A 21,353-nucleotide genomic window follows, 5' to 3' on the forward strand; every position below is an offset into this window, starting at 1 on the left:
GTTGGCTAGCGACCAACTTTGTTGAAAGCGATTAGTTGACGGGCCATTCAACCAAGGGTAGAATGCAAAGTTGAACAATGCAAACGCCTTTTTTTAAATTTTTCCTTTTTTTTATATTTTGATATTTTTAGCTGTTAAATTTTTTTTTCGTGCAACCCTGCGTGAGTTGAACGCAAAAGTTGCCTGAAAAATCGCCTCGTGCGTAGAAAACAGCTCAATTTCAATCAATAATGTTGCCGCCATGAAGTTATCGCGCAAATGAAAATGTAGCTTTCAAAGTACCAAATTGCTGGAGATATTTATCAATAGGTGTCTTCATCTAAGGTGATAAAGGGATAAATTGCTTAAATTTATCAGTTTATCCGCATTCTTTCATAACCGCACCTTGGTAAATAATTGCATAAAATTGTTTATCATTTAACTAGTTTGGCTAGTTACGTTTCATTCTAACCTCGTCCAATGTGTTCAGTTGCTTTTATATGTTCACAGCAAAAGTGACAACCTGGCAACCTATAAGGGTTGACTTTTGCTGAAATTTATACATTTATCCACCAGAGTCGTTGGATAAAGTGATAAATTTTGGTTAAATAAATTTCCATGCAAAGTTTCACAGTTCATTTATCAAATGCTGCATTTCTTTATTCATACTGAACGTTTGGAATAAACTTGCTTTGTTTACGTATTCCTTAGAGCGTTCCTGAGGATATTTTAACGTATATTGGCAAAAATTTACCTCATAAAATTGTCAAGATAAAAACTTTTGCCTTTGGAGACATCAAGTTATTTAAAGTGAAAGTACATAACGTCCATTGCGTCACCATCGCCGTCACCGTCAGTTGTCAAAAAAGTTGAACTGGCGTATTTGTATGAAGTAAATTACATGAACAAAGCTGACGATGACGGTGACGCACAAATTATAGTCTAAGAGCCAGTGAACAGCAGACTGCATGTAATTTACCAAAGCTCAAACCTCCTCTACTTGGAAGGGAGACTAACTAAGCCCGGCAGCGGTCCTTACGGGGTCACGCAGGCCGCAAAGTTAGAAAATTTAGACCAACTTCGAAAGTATTTTAATAAGTCTGGAATTTAGGTATTTTGACATTCACAGGTCTATTCTGCCCTGGTAAGAAAAATTTTGTAACCGGTAAATAAAATTCCTTTCAATTTTAAAACCCTTTCCGCATTCTGTGTACTCTTGTAACCGATAAATTTTGTTACCATCTCATAAGCTGGTAACAAAATTTTGCCCCGTGAAATATGCAATGCCAGAATTTCCACAATTGATCATAGCTGAGTTGCTGAATATTTTAACCGCATTACCAACGTACCTAGAATCGCGGTGACAAGAACTGGTAACATTTTGTGGTAATAAAAGCTTCCGGTTACAAAATCTTCGATAACGTGCAGTGTCAATGTTACTATTATTCGAAAATAATAATGACACACAATTATGGTGGTTATGGGATCATGGCAGACACTTTTGAAAATGTTAAAAAAAAAAATCAAAAGTATTTTAACAAATCTGAAATTTTATTATTTTACTTATTATAGTGACAACTATTCTGTGTTTTGTTCACATTAAAAGCCTGCAAATGTTGAACTATAAAACATAGTGGCATGTGTCACATCATGCAAGTGCCAGTTCATATTATGTCGCTCATACATGTTTCGCAATAATATATGAAGACACTGTCGAATAATTGAAATCAAATCATGCGTCAAATCTATGCATGTCAACACAAGCAACACATGCGACATAGTCAGCATTATTAATTACATTTTATATCGGGAAGAGATTTTGTAAATTTTTTTGGGTGTATCATTATACACCCGATATACAAAATACCGAAATACAGAATCCCGAAAGACATGAACCAGACACGACCAAATCCCATACATAATCCGGACAAGACACAATCCAGACAAGAAATCCCGACAAAAATCATGATTGTCTTCTGTTTCACTCAAAAATAATGTATAAAAGACACAGTTGTTGTTATTGTTGTAAGGGCTTACTTAGCCCGTAATTGTCCGCAGGCTCAACTTACGGTAGGCCCACGAGATTTGATATTTCGCTGAGGTAGAACCAGAGGGAGAGCGGGGATGTTAGTTGAGTTCGATTGAGTGAGCATGTGAAGAGGTGGTTGGTGTCAAGGGGGGAATCTCCACATGCTGGGCACTCATTTTCGATGTTGGGAGGCGAGTTGGGCCAGAGTTACGCGGGTATTTCGTGGCAGTTGAAGCTCACTCTCGTTCACAGGTGGTGATTGGCACTGATGACGGCATTCACTTGACTGGAGTTTGTAAATGCCGTTAATAGCCTGTCTGTACAGTCCCAGTCCCAGGGGTGCTGTGTGTAGTGCTGGACCTGGTCCCTCAGCTCAAGCAAGTTCGAGTGCTGGCAACTGTAGCATCTTACTGGGAGAATTTCGGCTTCACTGTGGATGTGATGTTCTGCCGTTTCTTTGTCTTTGGCCAAGTACTGCCGAATAGAGGACTACGGCTCTGTACTTTGTTGGCAATTTCGGTTGTATGCGCCGGGAACGAGAGCTAGATCTGATAATTTTCCGGTTATTCACCGTTGGAATTAGTTTGCCATCGACGAGAATACGCAGCTTTCGTCCTTGTGGTAAAATGGTTGCCCAGAGGGTTAGGCTCCATGCAGTGAAGAAGCGAAAAAATGTGGAGTGGTAACCGTTTATATTTAAGCATAAGTCATCAATTTCATTGCCGGACGCATTGTAATTTTTTTTGACTGGATTGTGTCTTGTCGGGATTTTGAGTTGTCGGGATTTTGTCTTGTCTGAATAATGTGTTATCTGTATTTTATTTGGTCGGAATTTTGTTATGTCTGTATTATGTCCTGTCTGAATTTTTTTTTGCTGGATTTTTAAAAATTGTCTGGATTTTGTCTTGTCGGGATCTTCAAAGTCGGGATTATGGAGTGCTCCCAATTTTCATCCAAGGTAGAATCAAATAGGATTAAAAATATGCTACAGAAGCACAACAGCGAACAACAGCTTAGCTAAGTAGCAACTAGGATTGGGTAGTTATGGAAATAAATGAACTAAAGAATTAGTTCATCTCAATGAACTAGTTCGCTAGTTCGGTCTCTTCATTGAACTAAATTTGACAGTGCTATTTCTCATTCTGGATCGCAATCCAAATATTCTCGTCACGAGCGTATGTCGTGTATTCCCATCTTTACATATACGTTTTAAAACGGTTTTGCATTGTTGCTATTTCAGTTCCTTGCTAACGCTAGCGTATAATGCTTTTAAAATCAAACAAGCTTTCTAATTTAATGGGTAGGTTCAGAAGGTGCAAAGTTGAGCGCAACCGTTGCTAAAAAAATCAATGATCGTAATGCGTCTTCTGAACGGCTTGATACATTAGCTGTCAAATTCAAAACACACAACACGTTGTCTCAAATGATCAGAAAAATTTTACAATCATCTAACACGCAACTGTTCAGTTGATCAGAAGTACAAAACGACGTGTTCAGAAGGTGCAATCGCAACAGTTACTGAGCTGTTGCGCCTTCTGAACGTGCCCAATGTTATTGCACGGCAATATGTGAGTTTTTGCTTCGTATATCGACTTCTGAGTGAAAGGTCTACCTATCTTGGCAGCAGTTCAAAAACGACCTATCTCAAAAAACTTTTCAAGAGCGCCCTATTTCAGAATTTTATTGAAAAACACTCTATCTCAAAATTTGGTTGAAGAACGCCCTATCTCACTTCAAAATATATGGAAAATATGCTGATATAGGGCGTTTTTGAGTCGGTAGCTGAGATAGGACGTTTTTGAAACAAATTCTGAAATAGGGCGTTCTTGAAAAGTTTTTTGAGATAGAGCGCTTTCGAGCTGGCTGCCGAGATAGGTCGATCTTCCACTCAGCAGTCGATATAGAATGAATAATAAATAATAAAAATAATTGAAATTTGTTTGAAATAAAATTCGTCAATTGAACTTTATGAACTAAAGAACTATATGCTAAAAAATAGGGGTATTCTCTTAATCTTGCAAAGCCATTGCACGTAGCACGGATTGCATGGATTGCATAACTAATGTGACCAACCGTACTTCTTTCGGAAGTACAGTACTTCTTTTTTAACTCTTGTACTTCGTACTTCGAAGGACAGTCAAATGTACTTCTTTGCAATATTTTGTACTTCATCGTAACATGGCTTGGGCGATAAATTCGTTCAAATAATTAAAGTCGCCGGGGACCGATTGCATCATACTGGCGAACTGCGTGAGGGCCAGGTACATCCCCAAGGCTTGGAGGGTTGGCACTTTTGCGTTCATCCCGAAGGCCGGAAAAGGCTCTCATGTTTCTCCTAGGGATTTTAGGCCTATCAGTATGACTTCGCCCTGAACACATAGATTACAGCGCCTCTGAAATGCCTCCCAGAAGCTATCTCTACCTACTAAGGTTACTAAGGCTCCGGACTACTGCAGTGTCTTTCAGGTAGAAATATCTGCCATCAAGGAAGCGGTAGACTCACTGCTAAAGGGTGTGATGGTGCATTATAAATCGGTAAAGGAATATCTGACTCCTTTATCCATCGCGTCAGAGTACTTTTTAGGTACTTATTCTAATTTAAGTGCCGGGTCACAGTAACATGGCGGAAAACTGCGTGGCTGATGACCTGGCGTTGGAAAGGCACCCTTAAAACGTTATCCCAAGATAAGGAGCAACTACGGACGCCTCTGTCCTCCTGCGGTACACTCTTGGATGGGTTGGGCCTAGTGTGAGCTCGGAGAGCGCTAGACTATCATGCATACTTCGGACTTGCTATAATGAAATCGCATATTCTATTATATACATAATAAAATGGACAAAAGAAAGCGATGCTCCTTTTGTTACATAAAAGAGGAATAGAAGCGTATGTAAAAAAGTTCGCTCTTTTCGGTGGGTACATTTGGATACAGTTTTCGATTTTTTATGGATGCTTTAAAGGCTAATGCAGTGGCAACACTGATTCCAAAACGAACTCTCACAGTTGCCAGATTTATGTAAAATGTCCGATGATTTTCCACCGGTGACTCAAAATATGACCTCATTTTCGTAAAAATGTCTATCTTTTTTACATGTATAAACGCAATATTTAAACAAGACCTTATATAGCAATATTGATATATTTGCTTAGAAAAAACTTTTCGCTAATCCAATTGTTTTTCTTACTAGCCACCCTGCTTTGCATTCTATCATTCTTGGCAATTCTTGGTGTAAAAAAAAATGTCAAAATTAGCGGCAAATCGTGCGCGTCGAAAATAAAGTGTCCGCGTATTTTACAATTTGTGAACATTTTAGCCTATTTGTTTTGATTAGTTATTTATTCACTAGTAAGTAAGCAAAATTCGTTTAGTTAACAATACTCTCTTGTAAAACTGCATGAAAGAACAGAGATTATTGATAGAGGGAGCTTCTGTGAATTATGTCTGGGAAGCGTAATATATCGTACGTGAAACCCCAAGATCCAAGTTTTTTAGCCAAGTTAAAAGCACAAATCGGATATAAAGAAGGTCCAACTGTTGAAACAAAGGTAAGGTGTGTCGGTATAGATTAGGCGTCTTAAAATATCTAATAAAAAAAAAACCTTCAGCGGCAAAGGCTTGATTTCGACGATAACAGCTCGGACAGTGAAGGCTGCCCCGACCGTGAGGAAGAGAAGCCCCAAATAGTGGTGTTACAGAGTGGTGACCTGACCCCGGAGGAAGTCCTTAAAGAGGAGGCACGAATTGCCAGAGGTATGTTTGTTTATTGGGAATGTAAAGATAAAACTTTTTAAGTGCCTAGAAAGTCGTCGGGACATAAAGTGATGGCGTAAGTTTTTATGTACATATGTACATTAATGTATTTGTCACTATGAAAACCCCAAATATGCATAAATTTATGTACATATATACATATGTATATAATCTACAATACTTAACCCCAACCCCCACTACGAAGACCTAATCTTCCATGGTTGTCATTTATTGAGGTTGTTTTGGTATTTTCCCTTTCCTGTTTTTTCTTCTGTAGAGCGTTGCCCAATGGATACACCTTGGTGTTGCCTGACTCTGGCTCTAGGCCGTGAATTTTAGTTGTCATTTTAGTTCAGTTCAGTTGAGTCAGAGTCGAGCGTTGCGTCGTTTTCTTTGCTTTTGTCGTTTCGTCCACGCTTTTGCCTCATTTTCGCCAACTGCAAAATTTAATTTAACAAAAAGTGGAAAAATCGAAAGGTATGTGAAAAAGTGCAATTTCGACAATTCGGGTTTTAATTAAAGTTCTTTTTTAAACAAATTTGCAATAAGGATATGAGTGTTTCTATCTTCACTTATTAAGCGTCTAAGTTATAGGATGTGAAAACAGCTAAATCACTAGTTTAGTATAAAAAATTTTGTTGGGCTGCACAAAACTATTTCATATATGTATGTATAGTTCTATACCCTATTGGAGTTGAAAATACGCAATGTCCTCACTAAAATATACCTAACCTAAAAATTTGGCCCAGAGGAGACCCATTTTTGTTGCATCTCATACCACCGCCTACCTTATATTTTCAAACAGCCACGCCTCGATAGTCCGTCGTTTTCATCGATGCTCGTCTGCACCATCATCAAGGCTACGAGCAATGCTGTACACCAATTTAAGAAACCTCCACTACCACCTTTGCAATTTTCATGCCAGCGGAGCACCCTCGATGCGATCACACAAACACACGTTTAGACAGCATACTGGGGCTCCGCTAAAGCAGACAGGCCGATGAAAATGTCGGTAAAGGGAATTTGATGAAGCAGGCAATAGCTGCAGTAGTAGCAATTGGCATTGTCGATGCGGGGTAGTGACACGCTAGAAGGGAAAAAGAACAGTGCGAAAAGAAAAGTAAATGAGTGAAGAAGTGGAAAACAGAGTAAATGAAACAGGAAAAGAGAATGGCAAGTGGTTCGTCCAAGCCAGTAATGTATAAAATTTGGAGCGTTGAATATAGTATGCGGTACGCGGTGTGGTAAAGGCGGGAGGAATGAAGAGCGTTTGAGGTAGCGGGTTGGCAGCCTGAAGGCTGGCACTATAAATCCAATCGGTACAGACATACACTTTAGACGTTAATTTGCATGACCGTATGTAAAACTTGTAGGCAAGCCGGGAAAAGGAAAATAGAACCATAATATGAAAGACGTAACTAGAGAGATATAATTTCAAAAATTTCGTAAACATTGTACTTTATGAAATGGGTTACTAGGAGTATAAGCTAGTTTCGGAAAGGTACAAATTGATCCGTGATCAAAATAAAAGCGCGTGGAATCCATGCCCTTCAAGCAATCTGTTCAGAAAGGCATCAGGTTGGTTTATTTGTAACAGGACCACTAAAGAAGGAAGATTTTCATGTATTAGAAGACAATTCCTAGTAAAAGATGACATCGAGCATTTCACAACCAATTATATTCATTAGATGCTATTTTATGCTGATCTATTTATGTAACTATATACATGTTTTTACTTATGTTAACAGAAGCAGCGGAAGCACGAGCCGATTTAAGTAGACCAATAATATTCCAGAAGCGAAAAGATAATCAGAATCATTCTACGACGTCTGCAAGTAGCAACTCAACATCTGAAATCAGCAGCTCCAAAAGCTCTAAATCAAGCAACAATCCGGAAGGATCCAAGAAAATAAACAAGCAGGAGTTAAAACAAAGTCAAAAGAAGAAAAAACCCCAAACAAGTAAATTATCGTTTGACGCCGACGAGGAGGAGGACGAAAATTAACAAAACCCAGCCAGTCTTTTATAAGACAACATAAATCGTGTGAACATCTCACTTTTGATGGTCCCAATGTAAGTAGGATATAATGTACATATTTAACTGCATTATTATAATGAAACAGTTTATTAAACATATCGTACACCATCTTCACAAGAGGCACAACTCAAAAATCAGATCCAAAAAATATATCGTAGATCGTACAGATTCAACGCAAAAACATGCATAACAATAGTTTTCTAGATAGAGAATATAATCACGAAGAAAAAAATATTTTCATTAATTGGAGATAAATCCTACGAAATGCAAAAAAAAACAAAATCTACCAAACATTTTTTTTCTAGGTGTGTCCGCTTATTAATTGCATAATGCACTATGTGAACTGCACAAACTTTGATTGCGTTTTCTCACAAAATACATTTTTTTAAATAATTCGCCTTTTTATTAAAAGTCTAGCTGGTTATACAACAAACACCATATAAATTCGCATTTCAAACTTTGGACAAAAATTATAAAAATTCTGCAGTTTCCGTAAAAATTTCAATCTTTTTAATCAAAATCTTTAGAAAAAAGTTTGGTATGAGTTTTGTAGTCCATTAAATTGTAGTATTATGAAGTGCACGTTTCAAGTTATTAAAAATTTTGAATTTTGAGAATTTTTTTTTTGTTGAATGTCTTTCGCATTTTTCCCATACAAATCGTGTTCGACAAAGTTCTTTTATATGGAAGAGATTGCCAGCAAAAAAAATGCCAAAAATCAACGGGATTTTTTAGCACCTTGAAACTTGCAGTTCATTAATTTAATGGTCTACAAAACTACATACCAGATTTTTTTTTAAATATTTTGATTACATACTTTGAAATTTTGTGAATTTTTATAATTTTTGTACAAAGTTTGAAAGGTTAATTTATATGGTGGTTGTTGTACATGATTTAATAATAAAAGGGTTGCTCAGAAAACAGTTTTCTCGCTCCCTCTTGACAAAATCGGCTCGCTTATCGTGTGTGGGTGCGAGTGTGTGCATAAGGGAGTGTCAAAACTCTAATGTTACCACCCAGAAGATAATTTAGGTAGGCCTTCTTAATTAAGTTGCAATAACACATATTTGATTTAAACCGTAAGCAAATATTTCAAAGATGTATGATTTTTATAAATTAAAATAGCAACTTTAAAAGAACTCCTCCAAAAGGCCTTCTGAAGTACGTACAATAAAAGCCCTTCTGGAAGGCCTTCCATGGGTAGCGAAAGAAGAAGCCCTTCAATTTGTGCCACTCCATACAAAAAAGAAAGGAGAAAGGAATGTAGGGTGGAAGGCCTCTTGGCTCTCAGGAATGCCTTTCGGAAGGGCTTTTAACTCCTGAAATTATCTACTGGGTAGTGAGCAAACCTTTAATTATTGAATCATGGTTATTGTAACCGTACATACATATGTATGTATATCACAGCTGGATTTTTATAAAAAAAAATATACTTTGAATAAACAAAAGCTAAAAAGTCTAAACTGGTCAATATATCGCACTGCTATTATATTTCGTGGACAACTGTACATTACATTACTTTAGCCAGAAGTTGCTCCCTTGAATGAAACAAGAATGAGTACCTTATGTGTAAATTTTTTCCAACATCATGAATTTATTGCTATCTTGTTTATTATTATCAACTTCTCATATTTCCATTTAGAGCTCCACACCGATGAAAATATAACTAAAAACAAACTTCTTCAAGCTATTTATTCAAAATTCATATCCAATATGTTTTATTGCAACTTGAAATAAGTACATATTGTAATACATTTATAATGCTAAACAATATAAACATACATACATCATTCGCGGAAATTGTAATTAGGAAAAGCCTTTCTAGAATGTATGCATGGAAGCCCTCTTTTCAGGCCTGCTTGAGTAAGCATGGCTTCATTTAGGAAGGCCTGCTTAAATTATCTTCTGGGCAATAGTGGCAACCGAGATGCCCTCATATGAGCCGTTTATTTTGAAAATGGCATAAGTCACTTTGTACCTCTTGTGCTTAAATGACCGGCTACTTGTAACCGAATACATTTACAAATCGCTCTTTCGTCATAAACTAATGACAAAACCTTCTGCCTTTGGTGGATGAATTTGAACTAATAACTGAATAACTGAAGCGTTCAGATACAAGTTATCGGTAATTTAAGCACAAGAGCTGTGAAGTGACTTATGCCACTTTCAAAATAAACGGCTCATATGTACCTACATATATACGCTAATTTTGTACATAACGAATCATATCATCGTATTACATATACATTGCATGTTTAGTTTCAGGTCAATACCTTTTCATCTTTACTAATTAAAGCTCACAATAAACAAATATTTCTATATGCTAACAGCCAAATTCAAATAAGCAAATTAGCTTTATAAATCGAAAAATTGTATGTAAATGTCACTAAAGCTTTTTAAATCTAAGTATTAAGTTTTTGTTAATAAGGCCATTAAACTTCTTTTAAATTGAAGAATTGAAGTATAGTTACGGGCATCATTCGTACCGATTTCGTCAGTATTGTTCAGATTTTGAGAAAGCAATCCCACTGACGACTAAAAACAAAACCGTTCCCACGACAGTCGGGTCTACGTAACCGGAACGACCTAGATTTATATCTGGCCAAGGACTGTCACTCCAGCAACATTCCCCAAAAAGTCTTTAGGGAATTTGTATGCTGCTACAACAACAACAAGACTAAAAAACCGATTGCCGATTAACGGCAATATTTTAAACAAAGTAATATAACTCGAATTTAGAGAAATTTTAAAAAATTATAGTAGTGCTCTTAAAAAACTGACAGATCTGAATATTTTTATGATCATTTTGCTTGATAAACCTCTGGACTTCGTCCGTCAGTTCATATAGATGCCTCCTGACGTGCCTAGGCGAGGGCTCCTCTGCAAGCAGCTGTCTGTTTGGGTGGCCACTTCTGTGGCTCCCGATCAGGAACTGCTTGCAGGGCATTATGTTGTGCTCCTTTATGGGGAGCATTTGTGGCTCGTCTTGGAGATGATGTTCGGGCGACATCAGGAGGCATCTAACCCCGTTTAGGTCGGCTATAGTTTGTCATCACCAGGTCTGAAAATTTTTAGCTTTTGCTTGGAATTGCTTGTTTTGCTTATTCAGGGTTTCCAAGCTTAATGTTATGAAAACGGTCAAGAAAAAATTTGATATTATTTCATGCGGCTGAATTCAAGGAATTTTGACATCTTATTTCTCACAGCCTGCTGTCTCACTTTTTCCTTAGAAAATAATGAAACGGGCATATATTTCTGTTGAAAACAAGGCTTGCTTCACAAAAAACTTATTAATAAACTATAGTAGCAAATTTCTCAAGAACTCCACACTCCTTAAGAAAATTCAATAAACTTTTCTTGAGCATTTCTTGGGGTTCCGTTCAATACTTGAAATAAAATGAAATAAAAATAAGGATGTGCCGGGTATCCAGTAGATATCCGGTATCTTATACTGGCAAAAATCCGGCCGGATTTCGATTATAGAAGATTCTATTTAAAAATCTAGTTCAGGTTTTTTTTTTATTGTTATAATCAAATTTAATAGTATCTAATTAGTAATTAAGATTTAAAAATTTGTATATTTTTCATTATGAAAAGAAGCGTATTACACCAAATTAAAGGATCTTCTTGTCTGGGTATAGGGGATAGCTGTAAATATTTCTCCACTTCTCCATCGTTTAGCTGTCCACATCATTACAAAAACTGTAATCAGTATCAGAGCCGTTGGCGATTTTCCCAAAGCAGTCCCAAATATCCTGGTCTCGCTCTTCAATAGAAGCTTTCACTAAAATTCGGCCTTTTTCATATAATTCAGCAGGTATCTCCATGCTAACTTATTTATATTTTCGAACTATTTAGTTCCCCATATGCCTAGTTTTTAGATTTATTGATGTCAGAAAAGAAAACGAGTTTTTAAACGTGTGTCACAAAATATAGCAACAATGAAGCCTTACCGGGCAATTTTGGAAGCGAAACGATATGTAACCATGCACATTAGATCGATTTTCATCGCATTTTAAAATAAAAAGAAATCAAGCATACGTTTTTTCTTAGCGGCGTTCATTGTTGTTAATCTTTTGTCTTTGCCGTTTCTTCTCTATTTATTTATTAATTTTTTAATACAGTATTATATGATAACTTGGATTTAAGAGGAGAAATTTTGTATTCCTAATTACGTATTGGATAGATCAGCTCGAAAACGGAAATAATCTAGCTAAACAAAAAACCTAATATAAAAATATTGTGAAATTTATTAAGGGCAGCAGTCTACCGGATATCCGATCCGATCATCACCACATGGTCATCACATGCACATATCGTATGTAACTATGAAAATACATATACCAATATCTTTTGTTTATGCCTAATTTTTTCCACTTAAGCAGGGATCACACAATTTGTACATTTGTACAGATTTGTACATTTTCACAGTTACAGAGGTGTTATTTAGAAAGTTGTTATTGAGCTGAACTCATTCACGACAAAAGTTTCTAGACAACACCACTCTGTACAAATCGTGTGATCCCTGCGATGACTTCATCCTGAGTTCTTGTACATTCTGATCAAATAAAAAATCTTAAAACGCTGTGGAGTTTTTGTTTTTGACGTTCAAGTGGCAATTCTTTCGTCCACATTTTTTAAGCGCAGCGAAGCGCGATTACAAGGGGTGCATTCCAAAACGTCAAAATACAAAGCATCAGTGTCTTTTATTTCTCAACCTCAGTAGATTGTAATGTCAAATGTGCACAACCTAGTTCACTTGGAGGACCTTTTCTTCTGGTGCGGTTTAGAAATAAAAGAGACTGATCTTGGTATTTTGACATTTTGGTATGCACCCTTCTATCACATCTCTTGCATCATTCATACCTGTACGGAAATTGTGTTACCATTTAGCGACAATTTAGCGATACGAAAGTTGTCGCTAAATGGTTACAGAATCTCCTTACAGTTTAGGGCACAATAGATATTTATTTATTACCACGACGAACAGAAAATGTGGTACTTGGATGTTAGCTACTTTAAAAAAAAAAACAAGAACGGCATTCATACGAGTATTTCTAGGATATATTTAGATCAGTCAATTGGGATATTTCATTTCATTTTCATTTATTTATTGCGAAATCATTAGTACAATAAGATCTGCGATCTTTTATAGTAAAACAAATAAAAGGTAAAACCAGAAAGAAAGACAAGTTCATAATGGTTACTAAGGCTAAAGAGCGTGCCAAACGTGGCAATGCAATATATTTCAAAAAGGCTGTCAAATTGCGAAATTTCAGAAAGTTCAGTTGCTTGTGCAGTCACACCTTGCATGTAAAGTGTCTTTCGAAAGAGGATTTTTATTTCCGAAAGACGCATTGCAGATTGCTAGTGCAGAACGAGCAAGTTGAAATATATTTCCGAAATCATTTATGCGCTTTTACTTGCAAACTAAACTGAAACTGATTTCCGAAAAGTGACAGAAAGGTCTTTCTGGCTGTTCACACGTGACAGCGAATTTCGTGGAAAATTTGGAAATATTGCCAAGTCTGACACGCTCTTAAAACTTATAATAAAGTAAAGCTAAAACTTATAATAAAATACCTACAGCCAGTGGTTATACATATTAACTTGAGATTTGTTATTTAGATAGCGAAACTCTTAATAATACAACATAAATTTGTTTTAACCAAAGTATTCATGTATTTAGTACATTGTAAAAGATGCCTTTATTTAGACTATTGCGAGTTGCCACTGAGATAGAGTTCCATGTACGAATAGCATTGACAAAGATAGCCGTGCGGAGGTTAGTGAATTATAATTTAGCACTATCAAATCATTAATTCGAACTGACTTAGGGAAAATGAGTTTGTCATATAGATAACCAGGCCACTTGCACATAATAAGTCGATAGGGAATGATGTGTTTCTGGCTTTCAGATAGTCAGATATTTAACAGCCTAATAAACGCGATCTCCAACCAGAGATATGGTCATGTAACATGGTGAATTCAACCTCTATTTTGTGAGCAGATAGTGAATTCATCTTACTGTAAACAAGCTCAGGGTAGCATATGATTGGCATTATTAATTGCAACGCAAGCTTTCTGCCAACCTAGACTGGTGAAAAGGTCGCAGAAATTCGTAAATTTCTTAGGATAGTGTATACTTTGCTAACTATCGAGTTCACTTGATCGTCACATGTTAAGGTAGTATTAATGATTAACCCGAGATTAGTCACTTTGGACACAAGTTTTATTAATAGACACTTATCAGCTATATATGTATAAGGGCGGTATATTTGAAAAATTTATTCGTTTTTTTTTTTTGTGGAGACAGGTAGCACAAAAAATTTATCACTGTTCAGACACAGGTCATTTCTCCTCGCCCATGCAAAGATGAATGTTAAGTTACTATTAAGCCTTGTACAGAGGTCACCTGTTTCCTCATGATTTTCAGACAGGTACAGTTGGGTGTCATCCGAATATACATATACTTTATGGCATGCAGAAAAGATGGCATTTATAAAAGACTTACTTATATGCCCTTTAGTTTTTTTCAGATTAGCTCTTGTTTGTTAATAATTGCGGATTTTGCAGAATTTTGATTTTATTTATTATCAAAAGAGTGATATTAGTACAGTAATAATTGCCTTATTTTTAGTATAACAAATAAAGGTACAAAATACAATAGAACTTACAGGGAATATGATACAATAGAACAAAACGAACAATCAAGTGTTAAAAATTAAAACAAAATTTAATTACAGTTCAAATTTTAAGTTGCTAAAATTTTCGTGCTTTTTACTTGGCGCTGTAACCGCCTAAGCGATTTTGGATCAGTCCAACAAAGCACAGAAGTTGTTTCTCTTCTGTGCCAGCTGTCGCCAGTTGGAAATGTCATGTCCTTCTTCACTTAGTCTTTCCATCGCAGTGGGGGCCTCCCTCTTCCTCTGCTACCACCAGCGGGTTCCGAGTTTAATACTTTCAGAGTTGGAGCGTCAGTTCCATTCGAACAACATAGTCAAGCCAGCGAAGCCGCTGTTGTTGTTGTTGTTGTTGTAGCGGCTGTTGTAGCGAAGCCGCTGTATTTTAATTCGCTGCACTATGTCCATGTCGTTGTAAAGCTCGTACAGCTCATCGTCTGCGGTACTCGCCATCGCCAATGCGTAAAGACCCATAAATTTTCGCTTTAAAATATTTGAAAAATAACGCAATCAAGTGGGCTAAGAACTAAACGGTTATTTTCAAAGCTGAGTATAGTGTTTTATTGTCCACTTTTGTAGTTCTTCGCAGGATCCTCCTAGGGCTCTGAAATTTGAGGACTTATAATACAGTAAATCTCGGTACTCAGCTCCGGCTAACGCATTTGACTCTCGCGCACACCTTTCCGCATTCGTTTTCTTGTATTTTTGAGTTACTTTTTAGATTAAAAAAAATATATGGAAAAACTTGCCACCATCTGTGTCAACAATGTTCGCGTACGCACTATCCAGTAAAATCCAGTATTAATTTTACTGGTTTTTACTGGATGGCATTTTCGTACCCAAAAACTTGAAAGAAACCAGCAAAAGAGAGAGAATTTAGAGAGCAAAAATGACAGCTGAACTCGCAAGTTTTACTGGATTTTTACTGGAAAAATTTTTGCTAGTAACTATTTGCTATTTAGTAAGAAAAACAGCTGATGGCACGATGCTTAATGCAATTCACATTACCAAAAGAATTGTTTGTGGTGCTTTTACAGTTGCAATTGACAAAATAAACCTATTTAAATATATTACAACATGGGAAATGCTATTTTTCTTAGAAAATTGCGTCAGAAAATAACAAATCAATCAGCTCAAGGCGAATTTATATAAGGTGGTGTTACTAGATCAGCTGATTTTGTGTATGTGTTTCGCCGCACGGCTTCTGATGTCAAATTGAAAAATTTTGTTTGAATTTCTACACACACTCTTACAGATTTTGACAGTTTAAGCCGCCAAAGCAAAAACAAAATACATGTAAATTTTTGTTTTTGTACTCCTGCTATCACCTTATATTAATTCGCCTTGAATCAGCTGTTCATAAAACTTGCAACTTCTTGTTGGTTTTGCGTTTTCGTACTTTCTTGCATATTTCTCTCATTGCGAGTAAATACGGGAGAATACGAAAACACAACTGTTGTGAGATTTGAGAAAATAACTGATTCCCAAATGCATTTCAAATTGAGATTTAACAACAATTTTTATTGGGATGCATTAATTAAAAAAATTAACAATCTTGGTATGCTTTAAAAAATGCATTACCTCTGAAGGTTTCCTTAAATCGCACAAACTTTCATAAGACTCAAATTACGGTTTCAAAGCTTCAATCGAAACTTATTCATTGATTACCACAGCTCGACTGAAATAGTTTCATATAAGAAATTTGTTACTTTTGGCTCCCTTTTATATCCGGACTAGGCGGCGAGAGTGCGCATAAAAGGCTTATTAAATTTATGATCCTTGGTATATGCATTTAAATGCCATTAACCCAAAACTCCCTGGCCTTTACAGTATCGGTAATATCGGTGCTAATGATCAATTACACCGGCACACAAAAAAAAGTGGTGTGTGCCGTTAACCCGACCCACCTACCGACATGTATTTCGATCCACTGAACCCGAATCTGAGGTCCGTTTGACTCGTACACCCTCAAAATGTTGAGTAAATTGCGAAAATTGCGTATTCTTTGCCATTTTTTTCACAATTTCCCCAATTAACGTCTCGGTAGGAGTGCACAATTCATATACACAAAAAATGGAAAAGAAATTTTCTTCTGTCGTACATTTATTTCTTCAAGCAATTTTACAGCAACAGCAAAGTGCTTTTTCAAGCCACAGAAATAATAAAAAATAATTCTTGCGACTTTTCTTAAGTGTGCTGGATTATAAGCTTAAGAGTTTTCAATTAAATTAGAGTTCATTCTCTAATAAAACCCATATAAACCCAAGTTTAAAACTTTGTAAAAAAAAAAAATCAACAAATTTTCATCCGAATTTCCAAGGCGAATTCATATAAGGTGGTATCGATTCAACAAATAAAACAATTACTTGTATTTTGTTTTTGCTTTTAGCTGGTCATTGTCAAATTTCAGCTATTCTCCGAATGAAAAAGGGCGAAAGAAAATGCAAACACTCTCACGTTTTCACTCACTCATTAGCAAAATATAAAATTTTGACAATCAAACGCTACTCACAGCTGATTAAACAACACCGCCTTATATAAATTCGCCTTGCGAATTTCAAACTCTTTTCTCAGAAGTAGATGAAATAAATAAATGTGAAAAGTAGAAAATATCTTGAGTAGTTTTTTTTACATTTTCGCCTTTAAAAAAGTGAAATTGCATTTGCTATTCACATGAATACTTGATTGATACCTCAAAGTCCAGATGCAGTGAACCAAAAAAAAAGTTGTACATTGAAGGTTCTTCTCTTTAAAGTTGAATATCTCTGCCGTTAGTTAAGCTATTTAGGTAAAACAAAAAATAATTAAAACACCGTTTCTAGGTTTCATGCCAACTTAAACAATGCAAAGAAACTCCCTTTTTCAAAACCAAAAAAAAAAACTTGTACACCAAGTTCAAAATGATTAACTGGTTAAAAAGTTAACCTTCGGCATCTGGCATAGCTCTAAGCCTTCTATTCATAGAGTTAACTAAGTTCCGGGTAATATTTTGGGGTATATTCTCTCAAATATCCTAAAGGGCACTTTTAACGTTTCTCTTGCTGCTGATTTGGCGCTCGCGTAATTTTGATTCTATGTAAACCCACAGATGCTCTATTAGGTTGTATACGGAAGAAAATGGTCAACATTTTACACAAAAAAAAATATATATATAAAAAATCAACGGTAATTTTTAACGATTAGAAACTTGCAATCTTATACTACAATTAAATGGGCTACAAACCTGCATACCCAAAAATTTTCTAAATATTCTAATTAAAAATTTTGAAATTTTGATGGTAATTTTTTGAAGTTTGATTAATTTTTTTGCAATTTGTGCAAGCTTTTTAACTTTTATTATTGTGGTTTCTTTTATAGATTGAATTATATTTTAGATGAAAATTATTAAAAATAAAGAAATAAACATAATTTGCAAACAGTATCATTTTGAATTTCGTTGCTAATTAGTTGAACGCATCTGTATGCTCAAAAATCAACGCGATTTTATAGCCGGTTGAAACTTGCACTGCATTAGACTAAAATTGTATGTGCTATAAAACTAAATAAAATAGTTCATTTTGTAACAAAACCGTGTAAATTCATGTAGGAGTATTCTGTTTTTTAACTAATTCCTTTCTATGTAGTGCAAGTTTCAAATGTCTGAAATTTACTTTTCTTCCATATAATAATAAATTGTATTTAATCGTAGGCGGCCGGTGTGGTTTAGTGTTAGCAGTGCGCGTTACATTCCGCAGGCCTGGGTTCGACGTCCAGTTTCCGACCAACATCAAAAATAAAACATAAAAAAGTTTTTTTCTAATAACGGTCGCCCCTCGGCAGCCAATGGCATACCTCCGACTGTATTCTGCCGCGAAAACCATCTTCTCATAAAAAATGCAATTACCGTTCGGAATCAGTGTAAAACTGTGTTGGCGCCGATCTGTTATATTATTATTATTTAACCGTTATATGAGAGAAAGTGCGACATAAAATCTATAAAATCAATACTAATTTTAGGTAATTTGAGACTTTCACATTATTAGGTATACTTGAATTGAATGAGTTAAAAATTCGAATAAAAAAGCTCGAAAATTTGTTGAATTTTTTCAATATTGCACAAAGTTTGAAAACTATATTTCTATAAAAAATAATTAAAATGAAAGAGCAAAATAAAAATTGTGAAAACTTGTCAATATTTGGTGCGACTATAATTTTTCGACCGCTGTATGTACTACCCTGCCCAGCTTTAGTTCATACACTCCAGACTTTACTTTGTGGGCATCATGTTCATTTTTTCGATTTTTGTGATCCCGGTATTTTCGGGTCATCGTTCATACAATCCCCGGATCCCGGGTTTAGTCACGGGATTTAGATATTCATTATTTTCAAATAACGTAACATGAAAAAATTGCATCAATATAGTTTGAGAAGCTGTCCTACCATATAATAAATAATAAATAAATGGGTTTGAAATCCGCTTTATTATTTAAGTTGTATAATATTTCATTAGTAACAAAACAAAAGACAGTAATTAAGTTTATACGCATTTAACAATACTTTAGCGTGTATATATCTGATAAAATAACTTAAGGCATGTCGAAAAAACCTCGATGCAAAAAAAGCTTAAGTAAACATATTGTGTGGTGTTCATAATACTAGTGGCATAAATAAAAGAAACGCCTTATTTCAACCAGCTTAGTCTATATTCCTTTTCTTTTTTTAATATTTAATTTTTTTTATAAAAGTCTACCTTTTTTATATATACTTAACTGCATTTAAATGTGCAAAAATTATAAAAGTGCAAAAAACATTTTAGGTACGCAGTTTTATAGCCCATTAAATTAAAGTAGGATGAAATGAAGTTTCATGCAGTTACAAAATACCGTTGATTTTTACGAATTTTTTAAACGATGCTGGGCATTTTCTTCCATATAAACAAAATGCCGGACATACTTTGTATGGAAAAAAATGCGTGACACCGCCAGCAAAAAAATTATAAAAAATCAACGTTACTTTTAGTCACTTGAAATTTGCACTTTATCCTCCTCCGGTAATTTAATGGGCTATACTTATAAAACTGCGTACCTATAATTTTTCTAAAAATTCTGAGTAAAAAGATTGAAATAGTTTGAAACAAAAAAATTTCAAAATACACCCAGCAATCAATATACTCACGACACTATGGGTCAAATATAGTAAAACTGCGTTTTTAGTTTTATAATTTTTTTATTAGAACTTTATAATTTCAAAGATATGATGGATCCTAAAAAATTATTTAAAAAATTCAGTGCAACGTAGAATAAAAATTGGTACCAATTGAAAGAGAAAATTCTGTAGGATTAAAAAAAATAAAATTTTTTTGGGTTCACAAGGACGAACAGGTATTGAAATGCCCTTTTAATCAATATTGTTTTTTTAAACTAATAAAGTTAGAAAGACTATATTCGAGGACGTTGTTTATATTAGTCCTTAACATATAATTTTTTCAAAATAAATATTGCAAAATTTCAAGGATATTCAAGGATACAAGTTTTAAGGACATTTTCAATACTTTATGCGCTCAAAAATGTAATCTGTTCTTTCTCTACAAAATTATCTCTTTAATTTGATACCCATACTGTATTCCCTAAGTACACTGCACTACATTTTTTCAACCATTTTCTGAATTACTCATATTATTATTCAATTTTCAAAGTGCTTTTAAAAAATCCGGACGTCAGAGAGAAAAGCTAAAAACGCAATTTTACTGCATATATTTGGTCCATGGCTTCGCGAATATATTGATTTTTTTGTGTTATGTGTATGTATAATTAGCTAGACATATATAAAAAAAATATTAAATTTTAAATAAAAAAAGAAATATAGCGAAAACTGCAAGTTACAAATCCCGAAAATCCAGGGATTCTTGGCAAATAATCCCGGGATTTTCGGGACTTAAAAAGTCCGGGATCCCGGGATTAACATCCCTAGTATGCATATACATACATATATATCCATATTCTCTAACATTCTTATGCGTTGCCCTTTATGTTGTACATGAAGAATTTTGGCTGTCATTCCTTTTTTCATTGGTGTACACTTGTTTTCTGTAATATGGTTTGCGAAGTTAGATTCTGGCGTGGTAGACGGTTTTAGCATTTTTTGTTGATATCTTGTTTTTTTTATACTGCGCCCCGTTTGTTCTATGAAATTATGTTGACATTCGCAAGTCCACGTATGTATATACACACCTTGCTTATCTGGTGGTTCTTCATGTGCTTGTGCTATTTTATTATAAATATCCTTCCCACGTAGATCACTGTTCCTATATTGTTTTATTTTTACCTTCCTTTTATTAACTCGGGATGTATCTATGTAATATTGATGCGCCTAAAAGATGCAGCGATTTCTATTCTCAAGTTACATACCTGATGACAGTACGAATGGCAATTATAATAGGGAGGTTTTAGTTTTTTAAACTATATTTTATTATTGATACAAAGTTACAGCTGAACAGCATATGCGAGCCAACGCGAGGCAGCAGTGAATGAATGGCGATCAGTTTTTGTCCCGTTTGTTTTTACTGAGTCAACGTTTGTTTGCTGTGATCACTTTGCCTGTTGTGGTGTATTTGTTGTAAGTGAGCCAAGGCGAGCCACAGTGATGTCGTGAGCCAAAGTGGGTTACTGAGTTCGCACCCCTGCTTTATAATGTATGGAAGAAAGTGTAAAACTTTCAAAGAAAAAAATTTACAAAAATCAACGCGAATTTTGATCCGCTTTAAACTAGCACTAAATATCTATACATGTGTACATATAATAAAATTGTAACAGACCGATGTCTGTACATTATATCGAGCCCTAACCGCCAAAATAACGTAAGCGACATTTTTTTCAAAATTTTCTTTTTGATGCAGA

At 35.2% G+C, this 21,353-nt stretch overlaps 1 protein-coding gene across 3 annotated transcripts; it reads left to right on the plus strand.

Moving 5' to 3' along the window:
* The first annotated feature begins 5,235 nt into the window (after nucleotides 1-5,235).
* LOC118746448 (uncharacterized protein KIAA1143 homolog) lies at nucleotides 5,236-18,245 on the plus strand. 3 transcript variants are annotated; one of them, XM_036480302.1, is made up of 5 exons: nucleotides 5,241-5,352; nucleotides 5,427-5,552; nucleotides 5,613-5,757; nucleotides 7,506-7,830; nucleotides 18,167-18,245. In XM_036480302.1, exons 2-4 carry the CDS (start codon nucleotides 5,445-5,447, stop codon nucleotides 7,760-7,762), a joined length of 510 nt encoding a protein of 169 aa, XP_036336195.1. In that variant the 5' UTR covers nucleotides 5,241-5,352; nucleotides 5,427-5,444; the 3' UTR covers nucleotides 7,763-7,830; nucleotides 18,167-18,245. The 3 variants fall into 3 exon arrangements, 2 of the variants coding, with proteins under 2 accessions (XP_036336194.1, XP_036336195.1); XM_036480301.1 differs by having other exon boundaries at nucleotides 5,236-5,552; nucleotides 18,167-18,244; XR_004993844.1 differs by lacking the exons at nucleotides 5,241-5,352; nucleotides 5,427-5,552; nucleotides 5,613-5,757; nucleotides 18,167-18,245 and adding an exon at nucleotides 6,049-6,234 and having other exon boundaries at nucleotides 7,506-7,678.
* Nucleotides 18,246-21,353: the final 3,108 nt, after the last annotated feature.

This window comes from Rhagoletis pomonella, unplaced genomic scaffold, assembly GCF_013731165.1.
Source record: "Rhagoletis pomonella isolate Grant_MI unplaced genomic scaffold, Rhpom_1.0 Rhpom_scaffold_00010, whole genome shotgun sequence".
NCBI lineage: Eukaryota > Metazoa > Arthropoda > Insecta > Diptera > Tephritidae > Rhagoletis > Rhagoletis pomonella.